The sequence below is a fragment of the Podarcis melisellensis genome (assembly GCF_964234715.1).
Source record: "Podarcis melisellensis genome assembly, chromosome: 15".
NCBI lineage: Eukaryota > Metazoa > Chordata > Lepidosauria > Squamata > Lacertidae > Podarcis > Podarcis melisellensis.
This window is the reverse complement of record NC_138532.1, coordinates 2632367-2653728: the sequence shown is the minus strand read 5'-3', so window position 1 is coordinate 2653728 and position 21362 is coordinate 2632367. Positions and strand designations below refer to the sequence as shown.

Here is a 21362-nt window from a genome sequence, read left to right as displayed (position 1 = left end):
ATTTTCTGCATCAAGCCATGTGCTCTGCCACTGAGCTGCAGTCCTTTCCCAGCACAGAAGCCTGCAAGCAGAAGATGCCTCTCACCTGCCACACCTTCAGGCTCAGTTATGGTGACTGAAGGCTGGGCTATCAGCTTAAGCGCTAAAGTTCTCCTCCTTCCCTGGCTGATATGGCCAGCAGTCAAACTCTTTCCATGTGCCCTCAAGCTGCTTCTGGTGCCCATAGGCTCTGGGTAGAGCCCACATTGCTGGAGTGAAACAGATGGGTATGCAGAGGTCAGTCCAGAACTGAGTTAAGCAGGCTTGCTCCTTGTTCACAGCAATTGAGCCAGAGCTTCCAAAATTTAGGCCCTGAGCCTCATTCCAATGCAAGGGTTTCCACTGCTTCTCAAACTTGGGCCCCCCAGCTGTTGTTGGACTACAGCTCCCATCATCCCTACCCCTGGTCCTGCTAGCTAGGGGTGATGGGAGTTGTAGTCCAACAACAGCTGGAGATCCAAGTTTGAGGAGCACTGGCTTAAACAGTAACAGGCCTGCTCAAGTGGAGCCGCAATGGGCTGACCTGGATTCCCAATGTTGTGCATCACTGCTGGTTACTGAGGCAGAGCGACAGGGGAGCAGGGAGCTTGACAGAGCCATGGAGCCAGCCCATGACACTCCATGGTCCTGATGCTGCAGCCAAGCCAAGCCTGCCACTGGCTTTCCCCTTCTTCCATTGGTAACTGGCAGCGACACACAGCTTGGGGAAGTCAGGTGCTGGCTGTGGCCTTGCAACTAAAGGAGAGAGCGAGAGGAGACTGAATCTCTACCTGACCCAAGTGCCGCTTCTTGACCACTGAAGAATTACAGCCACCTCCCACAATCTGCTGCCAGGCAGGATTGATCTCCTCTACTTGTTTGTTCCAGGTTGGTTTTTTACAAACACAACTTATGGCAAATGGGCAGTTTTCTCTCTCTTATCACTAACGGAGAAGAAAGTTAAGATCCAGAAGGAGCCCACTTCCCCCAAAAAGGAACCAGTTAGAGAACAGGAAGTAGTTGATACAAGATAGTGGGCAACAGAGGATTCAGAAAACCACCGTGCATGTTGATTTGTGTATTAACAGCTTTAATTTTAAAGAAGAAAACCCAGAAAAAAATATTTACAAACTTCAGTAAATAAGATATTGACTCCTGCAAACATGTCTCTCTCCTGTCTGCTTGTAAACTAAAACAGCCCCCCCTCCAGGCGGGGGCAGGGATGCGCGTCTCACTGGTTCTCCCTACATAACTGAATGGAAGTTTTCCTTCCAGTGAGTTTGCAGCTAAGTGCTCACCTACAGGGGGGCTCAATGTGGGGTAGAAGCAGATAGAGCTGGGGCAGCTCTGGCCCTCCTGATGCTGCTAAGACCCTGCTTCCCGTCCGGTCCAGCAAGCATTTGCACTGGGGTCAGGGATGGTTGGAACTGCGAGAGTCCCCCACCCCTTAAGTACACATTCTGCCTCCATCTCATCTCTTCAATGCACAGCGGCTCCTCTGGGAGAATTTCTAGTGGACAAATGACAAGGAAGCACTTGATCCTTCGGCTGCTGCTTTCCCCCCACAAGGAGATCCAAACCTGATTTTCAAACACACACACTTGGAACCTGAAATGGGTGAATGGAGGGGGCAGGGGGCGCATCTTCTGCACTCCCACCCCTGGAAATTGCGCTCTCTCCTCTCCACTTCACGAGAGGTTTGGAAGAGACATGGAAAGGGAAACCAAAATTGTCCAGTTCCACCTTAATGGGCCCAAGGAACGTCCCGTGCAAACAAAACACCAGATCCCAGCCCCGGCCAACTTTTCAGAGTTGCAGGTTTTTAAATTAAAATAATATCAGCCAAGTCACATATACATAGAAGAAAACCTTTATAAGGTATTTCAGTTCTATTGCACTTGGCTAATTGGGACAGTTCTCTTCTTGTGCTAGAGCGCCCTCTTGTGGTGCCTGTATGAAGGTCAGCCTCCTTCCCAGCAAGTGTCAAGGAAGTTCAGTGCCCAACAATAACTCTCATGGGCTTGGAATCCCTGTCCGGTTTCAAACACAACCAGCCACTTTCACCACCAACTTCTTACTACTTCCATAGTAAAAGAAACCTGCAACCACCACCAAGCCAGCTGAGCACAGATGAGCCTGCAATCATCGTAAGTGAGGAGTACAGTTTTAATACCACCCCCAGACCATCACCTCAAGCCACACAGGGCAACCTGCTTTTTACTCTGGCAAGCTTGTGCTTTCTGCTGGATCCAGCACTTGCCAGCGGGAGCTCCGTGGAGGTTTGCGCTGTAATCCCAGGGCCCTGGTCACCAGCCTCCGAGCCACTGCCATGTCCGTCTGAGGTCTCTCTTTGGCCAGCTGAAGGAGCTCTGGGGGGAAATGGAAGAGGAGAAGGAGTCATGGAGCAACAGGGGTGCAGTGGGAGAGAGACGCAGCCTGGTCCGGAGTGGGGAGTCTGAAGGGTCTGGCAAAAGGGGTTTGGACTCCCAGGTTCTCTTTCCACAGAAGGGAGATGGGCTGGTCTAGACATGAAGGCAGCTGAGTGGGGCATAACATTGCAAGTGATGAACACCGTTTTTTAAGACTTCAAAACAAAATTTTAAAAGCCAAGCATGAACACTATCATCTCCCTGAAAGTATATTAAAAAAGAAAATCGGCACCTCAGAGAGAAAGTTTCTTATTCAGTCCACTTCCTGCTAAGAGCCTAGCTAAATTCACTGGGCCAGTTCACACATAACAGGAATTATAGCTTCCCGATACACAAATGTGTCAGTGAACTGACTTGGATACTCTCCCTCTTCCGATGTGAGCAGGAGGAAATGGTTGAAGGCATCCACCTTGGAGACAAGCCACAGTTTCCCATCACATCCAAACATGGGGTACTGTGGTTTGTTGAAACTCTACTTAGCGGACAAACCACTGCGGCAAATGCAGACTACTTCACAATTGCGTCGTGAACTGGGATGAGTTTGAAACCAGAACATATTTAAAGCTTAAACTATATAAAACCAGCATCCCTTCAACACACAATAATGCTGACATTTCATACCCCTTCCTATGCTGACAATCTGGTTCTTTGCAGCAACCGAGTCCTGCTCTTTTCAACAGTGCTGCTGCTGCTGCCTTTCACAGCTGGTCTCGCCCTCATTAACGCTCACACTATACATTGCTTTCTCTCTAAGCCAGGAGTGGGGAACCTGTGGCCATGCAGTGGATGTTAGGACTCCAGCTCCCATCAGCCTCAGCCAGCATGGCTAATGGTCAGGGGTGATGGAAGTTGTGGTCCAGAAACACCAAGAGCCACAACTTCCCCACCACCACCTCTGCTCTAGACAAACTCTGCTACCAGCTTTCAGTCTCAGATCACAGCTCCCACTTCAATAATTCCATTATCAGAACTCAAGGGCAAGTTCCCATGAGGCAAAAACAAGGCAGGAGCCAAGCCAGGCCGCTGAGCATGTGGCCTGTGGGAAGTCTCAAGGGTCAGAGAGAGAGAGAGGTCCAGAAGCCACTGTACCTGAAGTTTCCAGCCCTTGCTTTACCCAAGTGAACCTTCCTGCATCTGCCACACCAGGTTCAAAAACCACTGTATGATCCCTGTTTGCTCATTAGCTAGACTTTAAACCTCAGATCAGAAACGTGGGGGCCATAAGGAATTAACCTGGCAGCTGTGAGCCTCTAAGCCCCAGCCAGTGTCCCCTTGGAAGTAGAAAGAGACGAAAGAGGAAGTTGGAAGGGCAGCACTCTGACCCACGTCCTCTTACATAGTTCTTTGGGAAGAGGGACTGACTGTTCAACCACTCTGGGAATTGTAGCTCTGTGAGGGGAAGAAGGGTCTCCCAACAGCACTCTCAGCAACGAACTACAGCTCCCAGAATTCACCGAGGGAAGAAGCCATTACCACTTAAAGTGGTCTGAAACTGCTTTACACATACGGAGCAGATGGGGCTTTAGACCTTAGCAGTAAAGTGACAGACATCCATCTACATATGTGAGTAGGTCATTGCCTCTTGGGAGGTGGGGTGCCAGGGGTCTTTGAAGCAGCAGCAGCTTCAAAAATGCTCTTACTTGGCCGCTGAAGAGCCTTGATTTTTGACTGCCTCGTTCCGTGGATTAGGTGTCGGATCTTTAGGGAGGTATAGCTCTGTTCCAAGGCTTGAGAAGCTGAAAAAGAAAGTACGATTTTTCAGAAACAAGACCAAGCATGATTTTGGACTATATCTCCCAACAATCCCAGCAGGCACACGCTGCCTAGGGCTGATGGGCATTGTAGTCCAATCACATTATCTGGAGGCCACCAGCTTGGGGAAGGCTGACCTGAACTCTCTCCCAGGGTTGCCACAGAGGGAGTCAAATTATTTCTGGAGCAAAGCATAGATTGATGCCATGATTGTTGCCCAGTGCTTGGGAATGTCAAATGTCTAGGGAAGATTGTTCACGCCCATCCCCCCTCCAGGTGAATATCCTTGTAGCTGCTTCCTGCCTACACATGAAGCCACCAGGTGAGTGCACAAAAGGCTTCCCCAGCAACAGGCAGCAGGAGCCAGAGGGGATGCATTTCGCACACATTTGGCTCCCATGCAACCCCAAACCATGGTTTTGCCTCTGGAAAGCAAGGATTGGGCTCAAGCACTGCCCCTTCCAATTCCATTTCCTAACTTCCTATTTTGTGCAAACCATGGTTTGTTGATTCAGGTATCATAGCAACAGGAAGGGAGAGAGTCCAAGCTTCACTTGCACAATAGCAAACCATAGTCTGCCATTCCACATGAAGCGCCTCTCTCCACAATCCATCAGTTACCTCCCTTTTATTACTCTCCTTGGCAGGGAACATTCCCTAAGAGTTGGGAGGACCAAGGAAGATCAGCTGCCTAGGAGATAAGCAAACAACAGATGCAGAGACAGCCAGAGGTTCCTCCTTCCCGATACCTATGTCATTTGTAACCAGCTCTGCTTGTCTTGATCTGAGAATGCCATCGCTGGAGAGGGAAGGAGAGGAAAATGCACCAGACACAATTTAAGGGGGGGGGGGGACATCGGCCAGCCCTAAACTCACAGGCATTCCTACAGAAAATCCAAAATTACCTGCTGCCAAACTGGAGAAGATCCCAAGAGCATGAGTATCATCGACCCACTGTAGCTTAAATCCACTCTCTCTAAAAGGCAGACCACAGTGTTACTTGTCAGTTACATGAAGCCACGGATAGTTCCACACAGATAAAAGTATTAACAGAGGGCCTCTCTCTCTCTCCAAGACACCCACACCATCCCAGTTGTACACCCTTGTCCCCAGGCCACACCTCTCACTGGCCCTGCTTTGCTTCCTCCTTGAAGGCTTTTCCCTGGCTGGAATGTGTCCCTAAACTCTGCATCATGCCTCTGGCTTGCCAACATCTCCAGGTCTGAGTTGGGCACATGCCCTGCTCGAAATTTCATAGATACTAGTCAGTATGTACAGCCCTGAACCAGATAGACCAAACGTCTGATTCAGTGTAACACCGCTTCCAGCATTCAGCCAGTCCCGACCAGGAAGTTCCTTGCCCATCTACTTACTGGAACTCTGCAAAGGCCTCCAGAAGATGCTCGGTTTTTAGCAAGGGTGAAAAATCATATATCTCTAGCACATGGCCAAAATCTCCTTCATTGATCTGTGCTTCCCCATAGCTGGAGTAATCAAATTGGATTTTCTCAATGCTTATGTCCTTTATGGTCAAGTAATTTGTGATCTAGAGGCAGGAGAAAAGAAGAGAAAGAACATTGCAGGAACAAGAAATATTTACAGGTAGGAAACATCTGTACATGGAACACAGTCAGGATCAAGCTACACCATCAGCAGAAACAGGTGGCAAAGCTTCTTCTAGACCACTGTACGACTTCAGCAGGCAGATGTACTGCTGCATTTTTCAACATTTCCCCATTAAAAATCACCCTGCAAGTAGAAAACTAGAAAGCTGGTCTTCTGTTTTCTTCCACGTCAGTTGTGGGGCATCTTTGAACCTACAGAAGTTGCTGAACTGTAACTGCATTAGCCTTGGTCATTGGCCAGGCTAACTGATGGGACTTGTAGTTCAGAAATAGGGTTGAGTGTGGTATCGATACATTGTCCAAAACCGGTTTGAAGTCCAGATCACAATAACAGTTTCATCATTTTTGACCTGGTAATATATTGTGTCCAACATTTCTGAAGGGGAAGAAGATTCCCCGATAGCTTGCAAAGAGCTCACCCACGTGCAAAGATCAGGGTCTCCTGCCCTTTCGCCTCTGACTGAAGACCCAGCATAGCAAACGCAGGAGCCAAGCCAAGTCGATCTTATTGCCTGATCACAAAAAATAAACCTCTTACTTTGCTGATCTCCCTCCTTCTCCCTCTCTCTCCCAAGAGAGACCAGTAAGGAGAGAGTAGATTACAACAACTTGGGCTGGTCTGAAGTCCACACCCAGGAATCACCCCTCAGCTGCTGCTTCCTCCCCACTTTACGTCCTCCTTCCTCCTCATTTCAGGCATCATGATATATCAGTATCTCACGATTTTCAGCTGGTGATATATCTGTTGAAAACTATAAATCGCCAAGGCCTCTTCAGCAGCATCTCCACACCTGCTCTATGAGCTTGTTTTCTACATGCAAAGAGCAGGTGGTATTCTGTGCTAGTCCTGCCCCGAGGAGACCCCCTGAGGCAGGACGCAGCTGAATACAACCTAGGGGTTTCCCCCTCGGGGAGCCTTCAAACATGCAACACTCCACCGACAGCCTCAAGTGGTACAGTCCAGAGACACATCCACACCCTACAGTCGAAGCATGACTATACCACTTTAAGAGCCGTGGCTCCCTCCAAAGGATCCTGGGAACTGTAGTTTGTACAGACTGCTAGGAGTAATTAGGAAAACATTAACCAGCTACAGTTCTCAGGATTTTTCTGGGGAAGCCAGACTGCTAAAATGGCAAGAGAGTGGATGGTGCAGGCATGATCCAGTAACAGCTTTTCCCCACACGATTCTGCTGATCCAACTCTCCCTTTTTTGTGCCGAAGGGCAGCTCTACACAGGAGGGGCTTTTGGGTGCTAGCTGAGCCCCAGAGTAATCCTTTGTTATGCTGCTTGTTGCTGAAACTGAGGAAGGATCCTATGTCAGGGATAAAGGACCCAAATCTGCCTGTGGAGGTTCAACCCCTGGCATCTCCAGGTAGGGGTGGGAGAGACCCCCTTTGAAATTCTGGGGAAATTCCTCGGAGGCCCCACGGAGCGTCTTGCCCAGCCCTGCCCCTAGGCACAAGGCACGCACACCGCCCCAGGCGCCCAATTGGCTTGCTCCGCCGCTGAGCACCAGGCAGGACAGCAGAAAGGGCTCCTGGTTAGCAAAAGCTGCCTTAGCGTTCCACAGCCATAGTGCTAAAACGTGGTTTACTGTTACATCTGAACCAACCCACTCAGAAACAAGTCTGTAAGTTAAATCTATTACCTCTTGTAAGAGTTCAGTGCCGCAATCATCCTCAAAGATGCTGTCCTTTTCTTCCACTGCAGAGTGCCCCACACTTCTATCTCCAGAAGAGAATTCTAGCCCAGGCCACTGGTTACCTTCCAGGTCTACCACTGCTTTCTCCTGGCTTTCAAATAAGAGGTTGGCTTTATCAGGATCAGATAGAGAAGTACTCAAAAAGGGGAGAGCCTGTGGATCCAACACGGGTCGATCTTTGCCACTTTCCGTTACAGGAGTGGGTGCCCCATCTGGCCCAGAGCCACAAGGACTACTTTGTCCCTGAGCGTCCCCGTAGGACTCTGTTTGGCTACACTCCAATGCCTCAATGCAGTCCTTGTCCTGGGTTTCCAGTGCTGATGCCTCTGGGCTTCGTTGGAATGCAAGGTCGTCCACAGCGCCATCTTCCGGCAAGGGCAGCAGCTCGCTACATTCTACCTCAGTGGCACAAGCGCAATCATCACCCTTATCTTCTGCAAGGGAGAGATCGTTATGAGGCTCCGACAAAATGGCATCTGCAATGTCTCTCACATGGTCTTCCAGAACAGGTGGGAAAACACCACTTTCCAGCACAGGGGAATCCTGGTTTTCTGCAACTGATAAGCTTATGCTCAACTCTAGAGCAACAGCATCTAGAGGTCTCTCATTCTGGCCTTCTGGCAAAGGATGACGTCCACTTTCTTTGGACAGCACCCCAGCAGAAGGCTCTTTCTTCTGCTCTTCTGGAAGGCCTGAGGTTTCACGGCACTCTAGGACCAAAGCATCTCTGCTATCTTTACTAGGGCTTTCCAGTGCAGTCGGGCTTGGGCTGCTCTCCAGCACTGAGACTACCTGGCCGACGTTGCTCTGGCCATCCAGCTTTGATGGATTAGACACACATTCCGACAGAAGGCAGCTTGAGTGCTCCATAGCCCCTTCGCCACTTATACTACTGAGCTCCAAATTATCTGTACACATCTCTCTAGGGCTTTCAGCCTTTGGGTGATGCATGCAGGGATCACTGCTGGCAGGTAAGCTGTTGGCAGCTGGAATCCTTTTGGTGCTATGAGTGGCACTGGACATCTGGTGACCATCCTCACTGACCCCAAAGCTGGCTACCTCACTCGCAAAGGCCTCCGCACCTTCCTGCCTCAAGCCCTCAGGCTTCTTGCGCATGGCTCTGGGAACATACAGAGCTCTGTCTGGCTTCCTCCGGGGCTGCCTCCTGCCCCGGCCACCTCCTTTCCGGCCTTGAGAGCCATCTGCCAGCGTGTCCATGTGATGTGGGCCTCCTCTGGGTCGGCCTCCTCTGCTTCTCGATTGGGGAGGGTGGCCCGAGCTGGGGGCACTGCTACAGGAGCCATTTTGATCATCTGGTTCATCTGGCAACCTAAACCCAAGAGAGGAAGAAGAACAGCAGAAAGGAGGCGTTCCAAGGAGCTCGTCATGTGTGACCCCAAAACAAATCCAACCTTACCTAACCCTACTGCAAGTTTACTCCAAATTAAATCTCACTGTGGCCCTCTGGGACTACAACGCCCATCATCCCTGACCACTGACCACATCCCTGGTTTGCCGCTTTAAGCGCATGAACATCAGGTCCTGCTTACATATTTCTTATAGAGTAGGAGCTGATAGACCTTTCCAATGGGCCACCCAATTATCAACGCCCCCCCCCCACGTCAGGTGGCAGCTTCAAAGGAGCTCGCTGTCAGCATCAGTCCCATCAGCCAGTAGCTTGTGCTTCCCAGAATTCCTGTTTGCTGCCTCATGTGGAGGGAGCTTCTGAATTCCTCAACACTCAGGAGCCTGGCTTACATTTTAAGGAACATTTTACAGGAACCTCCCAACTGGAGTCTGAATTTGGCTTGCAAAGGCTGTCTTCCCAAGCCATGCCCACTTGCCCCACAACAGATGTCCTATATGGAAGGTGTGGGGCAGATGCAGTTGGAGCTGTCTGCTGAAAGAGGGTTTTGCCAACACCACTAACCATCAGCACTTGCAAACCCCTGAGGAAAATGCTTCCGCTGATGTCATGCTGACAGCAGGCAATTGGCAGATGAGCAGCTCAGCCCACCTGTCAAAATGCCCCACTGGAATTGTGGGAGATAAGAATTCAGCCCACAGGCTGGGAAAGTTTCCCCGCTGCAGTCCTTGCCCATGGGGAGAAGGCGAGTCAAGGGCTGTAGAACCGTGAGAGTCCAACCTGATGGCTGAGTGACAGACCACCGTCCTCCTCCTCCAGCCTTCTCCAACCGAAAAGCTGCTCAGCTGGTCGACATCATCCACTGTCCTGTGGATCAAGTACCGCAGGCGACTGGACAACGGAGGAAACAAGAGGACTCTGGAAAAGGAAAGGTAAAGGACAGAAGAGTCAGTAGGGAGTGGTCAGAGGTTGTGCCAGATGTCCCCCAATTTCTGGCCATTTTGCAGCTGTGGTAAAAAAAACTCACATTCATAAGGAAGGGGGTGGGGAAAGACTAAAGCCCTCCAGATATCACTGAACTACAACGCAAATCATCTCTAACCATCAAGGGTGGTTTTTTAGTGTACAGTCAAACACCAAATGTGAGGTTGGAAAAAATGTGCATTTGGACAGCTGATAATGTACAGTTTGAAAAAACTGGGGAGGGAGATATCAGGCATATTAAGCATAAATGCATGTGAAGACAGGCCCCGGCGGATGGAGCAGACAAGACCAAGAGTGGGTCCAACGGTCAAGAAGGCAGATTCTGCATATGCTGTCGAGGGAAGTGAGGGGCAGGTGGGGCTCGTCCACCTGGGAAGGAGGCCCACCTAGGAGAAGGAAAACTCTGATCCTAAACCTCCACTGCCTAGCGGAACATCTTCAGGAGAAGAAAAGACTCAGGAGTAAACCCTACAGAAATCCAGAGCGAAGTCCCTAAGGCAGTTGGGTGGTGCCTGGTACGCCTTCTTCCAGCAATGTCTCGCTCTGCCTTCCTTTGGACCACGTCAGCGAGGCCAGGAGGGAGGGTCTTGTCGTCTGGGCACCCCAGGACCTCCATACAAAGAGCCCAGCCTTGTGCCCCAGGGAAGTCACTTTGGTGCTGCAAATGCAGCAGTTTGACTTCACCCCCAGAGGCCCACTCCACTGTCTCTCGAGACAGACAGGTGCCAACGAATAGGCAATGGCAGGAACAGAATGTGCACGTATTATATAAGCGTAGAATGGACAGCTTCCATACTTAATTTAAGCTGCCCAAGACATATAAAGCACTTTCCTCTTTTTCATCTTTGGGCAGGTAGTGTCTCACTGCAACCCTGAATAGTAGATAACTTTAAAGAATTCAATTTTCTGTGCCTTCAAGTTATGGAACTAAAGCAGATTCATCAATGAATCGTTGCTCTATAGCACAGAAGGACTCCTAAGCCCTGGGGAGAAACTGCCAGTGATACAGGGTACAAGTAAGGAGCAAGGCACACTTTGTATTTGCTCAGCCTTTCTTTTTCCCTTTTCCAATTTTTTTTTTTTTGGGGGGGAGGGTGTTTGATTTGTATTGGGGCCTGTGCTATTTAACTTGTTCATAAACAATCTAGAGTTTGGGGTGAGCAGTGGGGTGACCATGTTTGCTGATGATACTAAACTGTGCAGGGCATTAGAACAGAAAGGGAAGAGCTCCGAAGAGACCTTTCCAAATGGAGGGAATAGTCCGTAAAATGGCAAGTGTAAAGTAGGGGCAAAAAATAATAATTTCACATGAGGTCCGAACCGGCAATGACTGACCAGGAGTGGGACCTTGGGGTTGTGGTGGAGAGCTCAATGAAACTGCTTACCTGATGTGTGGGAGCTGTGAAAAAGGCAAATTCTATGCTGGAAATCATTGGGGGGGGGGGCTGAAAATAAAACTGCCAATAGGATAATGCAGTTATACAAATCTATGATGCAACCACATTTAGAATACAGTGGTGCCTTGGGTTAAGTACTTAATTCGTTCCGGAGGTCCGTTCTTAACCTGAAACTGTTCTTAACCTGAAGTACTACTTTAGCTAATGGGGCCTCCCGCTGCCGCCGTCATGCGATTTCTGTTCTCATCCTGAAGCACTAGGTACTAGGTACTGAGGTATTATTTCTGGGTTAGCGGAGTCTGTAACCTGAAGTGTCTGTAACTCGAGGTACCACTGTACTGTATACAGTTCTGGCCATCTCATCGCAAAAAGGATATTGCAGAGTTGGAAAAGGTTCAAAGAAGGGCAGCCAAAATGACCAAAGGGATGGAGAAACTCCCTATGAGGAAAGGTTACAGCATTTAGGGCTTTTAGTTCAGAGGACAGGTGAGTAGGAGGAGACATGACAGAAGTGTATCAAATTATGTACATCATGGAGGAAGGGGAAAGAGAAAAACTCGTCTCCCTCTTGCGTAACACTAGAACATTCAATGAAGCCGAACGTTGGAAGATTCAGGATGGACAAAATAAAATATTTATTCACACACCACACAGTTAAACAGTGGGATTCAGTTCCACAAGCAGCAGCGATGGACACCAACATGGAGGGGTTTGAAAGAGGGTCAGAGAAATCCAGGGCTATAAGTGGCTACTAGCCACAATGGCCACACTCTGCTTCCAGAGTCAGAGGCAGCAGGATGTGAAACTGAACAGGCCTTTGGTCTGATCTAGCAAGGCTCTTCTTAGGTCCTTAGCCTTTTCCGAACATGGTCGGTACCCAAGGCGCCATCCAGCTTGGGGACCTGCAGCGCTGGACTTGGGAGACCAGCGCTAGCAAGCATGGCGTCCTCTAAATGTGTTGGATGCTGCCTCCAATCAGAGCCAGCCAGCGCACAGCCAACGGTCAGGGACCCGGAGGGCCCCTCACTGCCTCACCTGTGGCAGACGACCATACAAAGGCCTAAAGCAGAGGAGGACAGCTGCATCCGCCAGCCGCTGACAGGAGCCACTTACTTCTCCAGCTGGTTGTGAAGCAGGAAGTGGTCCAATTCCTCCACAATCTTGTTGACAAAGTCATTCTCCGTGGGGGAAAGGAATACACCGTCCAAACAGCGCAGCGCCAGGGTGACGGTGGGGTGGTGGCCTGTCGGGAGGAGACAAAGCAGGGTTAGCCATCTGACTGGTTAAAAAGAAATGTCTTCCCTTTGTTAGAACAATTGAGCATGGCAAATTCACCAACAGGCTTGATACTCATTTGCAGATTACATTTCTTTTTTGAAAAAGCAAATTTATTGTATAACAGTTAAAAGCAACTTTGAAAACAACTTGCTGTAAAATGAACGCAGGTGGGTTAGGTTACCAGAAATGTGAATGAGTTAGTGAACTTCTTAGGAAGATGGGAAGCTGCCTTGTGGTCAGTACTGCCTACACTGACTGGCAGCAGCTCTCCGGGATTTCAGGGAGGAAGTGCCCCTCAGCCCCACCTGGAGAGGCTGGGGTTGAACCTGGGAGCTCCTGCATGCACAGCAGATGCTCTAACCTCGTGTTTCCCTAACTTGGGTCTCCCAGCTCCCATCATCCCTAGCTGGCAGGACCAGTGGGCATGGAAACTGCAGTCCAGACGCAGCTGGAGACCCAAGTTCTGGAAACGCTGCTCTCACCAGTGAGCTAGTCTGGCCCTTCCTCCTTCTAATTGGCTGTGTCGAAAGACCAGCTGCAAAGTTCTTCAAAACGGGGAATTCATGAAAAAGAGCATCTCTGTTTCAAAGAGACAAGTTTTTAAAAGGCAGCTGGGTGAAGCAGACAGCAAGCACCAGAAACTGAGCGTCGTCGAGCGAGACCGTCTGATGGGTCAACTGACCGGGGGGGGGCGCTTTTAGGAGACAAAGGCGGGCTGGGGAGCCGGAAGAGGGAAAGGGCAGCCGAATCCCGAAGGGGGAAGCCCCGGGGGGGGGGCGGAAAGACCTCGAGGAAGCAGGCGCCTTTTCTCCAGAGCTTGCTTTGAATCGGAACCATTTTGCCCCCCCTTCCTCCCCGCGAATACGCTGCCGGGTCCGGGGGGGCTGGCAAGCGAGGGGGCGCCGCGCCTCCCCTCCCGCCGCCCAGCAGCCCCGCCGCGCCCCCTTCCCGGCCCGCTCGCCCGGCGCGGGGACCGGCGAGGCCCGGAGGGGGCAGGGGGTCCCGGCCGAGCCACGGACAGCCGGCTGGTCGCCCCGCCGAGGGCACGTACCGCAAGGCCCGGCCTGCGAGGGCTCCGGGGCGGCGGCGGCGGCGGCGATGATTGCGGAGGCTCCTCCCTCCGCCGGCGGGGCTGCAGTTACAATTGCAACCGCGGCTGCTGCTGCTGCTGCAGCTCCTCCTGCTGCTGCCCTCCCCTTTTATTGCCTTCTGTGTGTGGTTGGAGCAGCCGCACGGCGCCACCTCCTGCTCTTGGATCGGGCGCAAAAAGCGCGCAGCCGGCTCCCTTCCACAGTCATCTAGGAGGAAATGGGTTAGTTTACACCGTCTCTCGCCCTTTAAGGAAAGGTGGGGTACCATTACAAGAAACTAGCTTCTGAATACGCAAAGCTGGTCTGCATTTCTGTGAAACATCCATACCTGGCTAGGAGGGGTCAAAAAAGAAGAAAGGCGGGTGAAGCTTCCCGTTTTAGGATGAATTCAGCGGCAGCAAACTGGCAAGACTGAGATTGCAGTCCTAATCCCATTTACTGTATCTAGAAGTGGGCCTCATTGAACTGAGTGGTAATTAACTTGGGAGTAGATAAGCATAGCATTGTGCTACCCAGGTACCTCTGAACGTTTTTATGAAGCTTCCAGCAATGCAATTATACGTTTACTCCGAACTAAACCCTACTGAGTTCTGTGTATAGAATTGCAGCCTGCACATTGTGCACAAACTATGCATGCTGCTTCTTAGTTGATTACTCGCAGCTGAGTAAGATTGTCTTCCATGAACACAGTGGGTCCGTGAGTGACTGTGGAGGCCAATTCTGGATCCACATGTCCTTCTGCAGTGGGGTTTCCATGCGGGAGTTGATCACGGTGAGGGTTTGCCAAGCATGCCTTCCTCTTAGCACCTTTCTCCCTTTTGTCCTGAGTTCAAGCATCTTCAAAGCCCATGACACCTTTGGTAAAGGCTGTTCTCCAACTCAAACGCTCACAGGCCAGTGTTTCCCAGTAGTTGGTGTTTATACTACATTTTTTAAAGATTTGCCTTAAGAGAGTCTTTAAACCTTTTTTGTTGACCACCACCATTACGCTTTCCATTTTTAAGTTCGGAATAGAGTACGGTAGTTGCTTTGGAAGACGATAATCAGGCACCTGAACAACATGACCAGTCCAACGAAGCTGATGTTGAAGAATCATTGCTTTGATACTCATGATCTTTGTTTCTTCCAGTTCACTGGCATTATTTCGCCTGTCTTCCCAAGTGATAAGCAAAATTTTTCGGAGACCCCGTTGATGGAATCTTCCGAGGAGTTGGAGATGGTGTTTACAAGTGGTCCATGTTTCACAAGCATACAGTAAGGTTGGTAGTACAATAGCTTTATAAACAGGCATTTTGGTTTCCCTGCAAATGTCCCAGTCCTCAAACACTCTGCCCTTCAATTGGGAGAAAGCCACACTCACAGAGCTCAGGCAATGCTGGATTTCGGCATCAATGTTGGCCCTTGTGGAAAGGTAGGGAAAGTGATCAACACTTTCCAACATTATACCACTGAGTTGTATTTGTGGCGCTGTGGAAGGGTTGTTTTGTGCTTGTGCACTTTGGTTTTTTGGATGTTGAGCGATAGGCCAAGGCTTCTGCGAAGATATTTAGGATGGTTTGGAGGTCATCCTCTGAGTGTGCACACACTACATTGTCATTAGCATATTGCAGCTCTACGACGGAAGTTATGGTAATCTTATCTCTTTGCTTTCAGCCTACTCAAGTTAAAGAGCTTTCCATCTGTTCAATATAAGATTTCTTTCTTTTTTAAAAAATAATTTTTATTGAATGATTTTATGTTACAAAAAACATCACAACCATACTACTGCAAAATATAATTGAGAAATAAAAATTACATACATCAATATTTTGTTTATTTGTTATTTACCGTATTATTTCCTCCCAAACATTCCATACAAAACAGACACCCTCACAAACACACACACAAAAAACATAGTGATAATAATGAAAATAAATATTTTTCCCTTTTATCTTACAAAATCTTTTCTTCAATTTTGACTTCCTAGTCCCTTCGCATATATTTTATCTTACAATTGAATGTACACAAAACAATAAACCTTTCTATATAGATTTTCCAATACATTCAGAAAACATAATAAATCCTTAATTGCTATCCACCTCCTTTTACTTCCTTTGTCACTCGAATGCTAGCATGGAGTCAAAACTATTATTGTATTTTTGAACATAGCTTCTATAATCATCCCATTTTTCTGCAAATTTTTGCTTTGAGTTTCTTCTGAGTTTGCTAGTCAACTGAGCCATCTCCACAAATTCCTGTAATTTAATTTGCCAGTCTGTTCTTTTTGGAGCCTCCTGATCTTTCCATCCCTTGGCCACGAGTATTCGAGCTGCTGCAATTGCATACAAGAATTTTTGGGATCTCTTTGTCTAAAATACTTTTTTAAAAAATTATTGATTTTAACATATAAATTATAAAATGTACCACAAAACTTATCACTTATACAATCTTTTTGGACCTCCATCAGCACCTCTGGTGATCCACCGTTTTCACCACTTCTTATGCATTTCTTAACTTTATATTGCCTTTACATCCTTCCCCTTCTCCATTTTTGCAATAGTTCCAATAATACTCCTCACAAAACTTCTTGCAAACCTACAAACGTCGTCTGATCTTCACAAATACTTTTCAAATAGTCCGTAAATTTACTCCAGTCTTCCGTGAATTTCTGGTCCCACCAGTTTCAAATCCTTCCTGTTAGTTTATCTAGTTCTGCATAGTCCATTAACTTCATGCTCCATTCTTCAATCATCGGTAATTCTTCTTGCTTCCATTTTTGGGCCAGTAATATTCTTGCTGCTGTTATTGCATATAAAAAGAGCTTACATTCCCTTCTATTTACCGTATATCACTCCCCACAATGCCCAGTAAAAATGCTTCTGGTTTCTTTATGAATGTATATTTCAACATTTTTTACATCTTATTATATATCATCTCCCAGAAGCATTTCACCTTTTTACATTCCCACCACATGTGATAAAATGTTCCCTCTTTTTCTTTACATTTCCAACATTTATTACTGACTTTATACATTTTCGCTAACTTGACAGGTGTAATATACCATCTATACATCATTTTCATCACATTTTCTTTTAGGGCATTGCATGCAGTAAATTTTAAACCTTCTTTCCATAATTTTACCCAATCACTCAGCTGTATATTATACCCAAAATCTTTGGCCCAGTGAATCATAACCGACTTAACCTCCTCTTTGTCTAAAATACTTAATAGAAATGCCTCCGGTTTTTTAGTAAAAGTTATCCCCATCATATTTTTTAATTCATTGTATATTTCCCCCAAAAAAGTCTTAATCTTTTCACACGTCCACCACATGTGGATCATGTCACCATTATCAATATAAGATTTCTACCCCGGTGGGGAGTTTCCCTTTGCCAGTGTATGGGATCATGGCAGTGAAAATAATGAATAGAGTTGGAGTAATAACGCATCTCTGTTTGACACCTAATCCCACTGTGAATGGTTCACTTTGAGAGCCATTGTTACCTGCGATTGTTGCTGTTATATTATCATGGAGGAGCCGAAGGATGTTCACAAATTTATCTGGGCAGCCAATTTTCAGAAGGACAGTCCACAGGGCATTACGATTTACAGTGTTGAAAGCCTTAGTCAGGTCAATAAACGCCATATACAGGGGTTGGTTTTGCTTTCTGCATTTTTCTTGAAGCTGTCAAGCAATGAAAATCATGTCCATTGTCCCCCTAGAAAGTCCAAAACCATTTTAGGATTCAGGAAGGGTAGCCTCGGATATAATTAGAAGACGGTTTGCTAAGGTCCTTGACAGAATTTTGCCGGCTGCAGCTAATAAAGAGATGCCTCAATAGTTTCTGCAATCCGTTCTATCACCTGTTTTAAAAAGGTTGATAATTTTGGCATCCCTAAAGTCTGCTGAGATCTCCTCTCTCTCCCAGATTTTTTCAGTGACCTTGCGAAGTTGTTGTGTAAGTTCAATTCCACCCACTTTGAAAACTTCGGCAGGTATCCCATCAGGTCCGCTGACTTTGTTGTTTTTCACTTGGTTAATAGCTGTACACAACTCTCCCAGATTGCAAGTTCATCTCGAATTTGTTTTTGTGGAATTTGTGAGAGGACCTCAGCAGCTGCAAGGGAGTTGCGGTTAAGGAGATGCTGGTAATGTTCTTTCCAGCACAGTGCAAAAGCTTATTTATCCTTTAGAAGTGGGGTACCCGTCTGTTGAGCAAAGGGGGCATATGCCATGATTTATTGACCCATATATGGTCTTTGTGGCTTTAAAAAAACTCAGTGCATCATGAGTGTCAGCTAAGTGCTGGATCTCTTGAACTTTTTTTATCCACCAGGTGTTCTTTAGTTCTCTGGTTCTTCTTTGAACCTCAGCCTTAGCGTTGGCATAGGGCTTTTTTCTTAGGGGCACTTGAGTGTTCATTTTGTGCCTTGGTTTCCTTCCTTGAAGCCTGCGTTGAGGTATAATCTTGATAGCCATCATGGAGCGTATTAGTCGGTGATCCGTCCAGCAGTCTTCGGCACTCGTCATAGCTCTGGTAAGGAGCACATCACAGCGATCTTTAGCTCAGGTAATTACATACTCGAAGAGGTGCCAGTGGTTCAACTGAGGGTGCCTCCGTGATATTTTAAATTTATTTTTTTGTCGAAAGAGTGTGTTGGTAATAAGAAGGTTGTGTGCTGCACATATAGTCAAAGTAAGATTCCGTTCTGGTTGCTGTTGCCAATTCCTTCGTTCGCAATAGTCCCAGGCCACAGATCGAAATCTCGCCAACTCTTGCATTAAAATCACCCAGGATGATAACCTTAGGCATCTCTGATAGAATGGCATCCAGCTAGGAAAAAAAATTCTTTAATGTCTTCATTGGCATCCAGTGTTGGTGCATAAGTGCTTAAAATAGTAGCCTGTTGGGTTTGGGCAAGTTTTAATTGAAGGATTGAAAGTTACTCATTAATGCCGGTAGGGACTTCTGACAAGAGCTTCACAAGATCATTTTTGATAGCAAAGCCTACTCCATGTATTCAACATTCTTGTTCAGGTAGACCCTTCCAGAAGAATGTATAGTCTCCGTTTTCTTCCTTCAGTTGTCCCTCTGCTGCTCTTCGGGTTTCTTGAAGTGCTGCAATATGCATGTTAAAACATCACAACTCTCATGCAATGATGACAGTCTTGTGTTCGGGACACTCATTACAGTGATACCTCCAGTTACGAACTTAATTCATTCCGAAGGTCTGTTCTTAAGTCAAAACCGTTAACCTGAGGCGCGCTTTCACTTATGGGGCCTCCCGCTGCTGCCACACCGTCTGCGTGCGACCTCCACTCGCATCTCGGGGCAAAGTTCGCAACAAGGAGCATCTACTTCCAGGTTAGCAGAGCTCGATACCCAAAGCATTTGTAAGGAGGATGGTACATAACCCAAGGTTCCACTGTATCTGTGTTATCCAACAAAGTCCTATATTCCATGTTCCATGTTCTACATATGCAAAGCATATTTTCCCCCTCAAAGAATTCTGGGGACTAGTTTACGCCTCCCAGAGTTACAATTCCCAGAAACCCTGAGCAAACTACAGCACCCATAATTATTTGAGGGGGCCTGAGCCCAAGAGAAGGGATGGGGACCCTTCCGGCTGTGAGCCAAATGTGGTCCTCCTTCCAGATCAGATCTTTCACTGGTTCTGCTCTGTGCCCTCAAGAACTTTTGCCTGAATGGAGTATCCTTGAGCTGTGGTCATGCTTCTTGCTTCTTAGAAATGTAATAGTAATATTTGAGCTGTATAAATTCACCAAATATGCGAGATGGAGCAGGGATTTTTCTGTAACTGGACCAAACTGAGGAATTTAGTGACAACCCCATTTGAAAGGAGGAATGAAGCCTTGTATAGAAATACATCAAATATAACTCTTGGATTGTCAGAATTTATGAAATAAATATTTGCTTGTCACATCGGTTTACAAATCTTTGCGATTGCGTAGCATTCTTAGAACTGGAGTTTGGTATGAGGCAACTTTAAGGAAAAGAAACTGTTGAATAATTACCGTATTTTTCGCTCTACAAGACGCACCAGACCATAAGACACACCTAGTTTTTGGAGGAGGAAAACAAGAAAAAAAAATTCTGAATCTCAGAAGCCAGAACAGCAAGAGGGATCTCTGTGCAGTGATCCCTCTTACTGTTCTGGCTTCTGGGATAGCTGCGCCGTCTGCATTCGCTCCATAAGATGCACACACATTTCCCCTTACTTTTTAGGAGGGAAAAAGTGAGTCTTGTAGAGCAAAAAATACGGTAATTATTTGTTAAACTTTAATAAAGTACTTTCAAATAATATTTTGAAAATCATATACACCCAGTTCTTTGCAGTCTGACACAATGGGAGACTCATAAAATAAAAATTGCAACTGTTTTGTTTTTGGTTTTTTAAAAAAATAGAAGCTGGAAGTTGAAAGATAAGGTTCCTTCAAACCATACCTCATCTCCCACGATGGGCCCTACATTCGATGGTAATATGTTAAGCCACATGTATCAGTTAAAAACTATATCAGATCATTGTCCATGACACACAGGAATTACTAAAGTTTTGGCGTTTAATGTTTAATAGCCCCCTTTATTAGAAAACTTACTCGAACTTCAGTTGATAGAGGGTAGTAGTCCCTTAAGCTGTTTCAGTTGTTCTGTGGTCAACATTCCTAGAATCTCCCCTGATTCCAGAATGCCCATTGTCTGTCTTAAAGGGCCCTTAAAGGGGCTTTTTGCAATCCCACAACTCTCTTGGACAGACTTCCATGCTGTGCACAAGAAGACGTTTGGGATGATTTGTTTCTTTGTTGCTCCAGGCAAGGCCCATATTTAGCCCAGGGAGCCAGGTTCCCTTTTTACTAAGCTTCCGGGGGCCACATGCCAATGGTGGATGGGAAGGACCAAAGCAAAAGGAGAGTGGGGGTGCCCATCCCTCTCATTCTCTCTCACACACATATTTGTGCACATTTGCACACATAACAAACAAAGCTCATTCATTCAGTCATTCATTCATTCAGTCATTCTCTCACACAAACACTCTCACCTTTCCGCCTTTCCACCTTTCCACTTAGGGACAAGCAAGCAAACCTCAGCCATTTCTGTTTCTCTTTGACATCCCTGCAGAGAGATTAGATGGTGCCAGCTGTTTCATGAGCATCCATCCTGATTAATTCGTGGGGAAATTAGACAGCAGTTGTGTCAAAGCAAGTGTTATCCCACAACTTCTAGTGCACTTTCCTTATTGCAAATAAATTCATTCTGATCTTTTGGAGGAAAGCTCCAAATCACCTTGCTAGGAAGTGATTGAATCCCACCCAAAAAGAGTGAGTCTGGAAATTCTCCTAGTCCCGTATCCAGTCTCCCACAGTGGCAAGCCAGATCTGTGAGTCTCACCTGAGGATTCTACTCAAACATTGTTTGTTGCATTTCATTTCTCTCCCACCTTCCCTCCAAGAAGCTCAAGGGGGCATACATGGCTGGTCCCCCTCCACATTTCATTCTCACAACAACCCTGTGAGGTAGAGTTGGAAGGGACTACAAGGGTTAGGGCAGGCTGAGAACAATGACTAGCCCAAGGTCACCCAGTGAGCTGCAGGATTTGAACCCTGGCCTTCCAGGTCCTAGTCCAACCTTCTCACCACTCTGAGAGGGGGTGTGTGGCCTGGATTCCATCACATCATATTGGCTTCTGCCAGGGGCATTTTGGGTGGGTATTCAGGAG

General features: G+C 47.3%; 1 protein-coding gene across 1 annotated transcript; it reads right to left on the bottom strand.

Annotated features, from left to right (window-relative positions):
- Positions 1-2166: 2166 nt before the first annotated feature.
- Positions 2167-21115, bottom strand: R3HCC1 (R3H domain and coiled-coil containing 1; the record flags this gene model as incomplete). Its single annotated transcript, XM_081889510.1, has 10 exons — positions 2167-2387; positions 4088-4183; positions 5105-5175; positions 5573-5745; positions 7477-8860; positions 9677-9814; positions 12391-12520; positions 13607-13741; positions 20685-20758; positions 21084-21115. 10 exons carry the CDS (start codon positions 21113-21115, stop codon positions 2236-2238), a joined length of 2385 nt encoding a protein of 794 aa, XP_081745636.1. The 3' UTR covers positions 2167-2235.
- Positions 21116-21362: the final 247 nt, after the last annotated feature.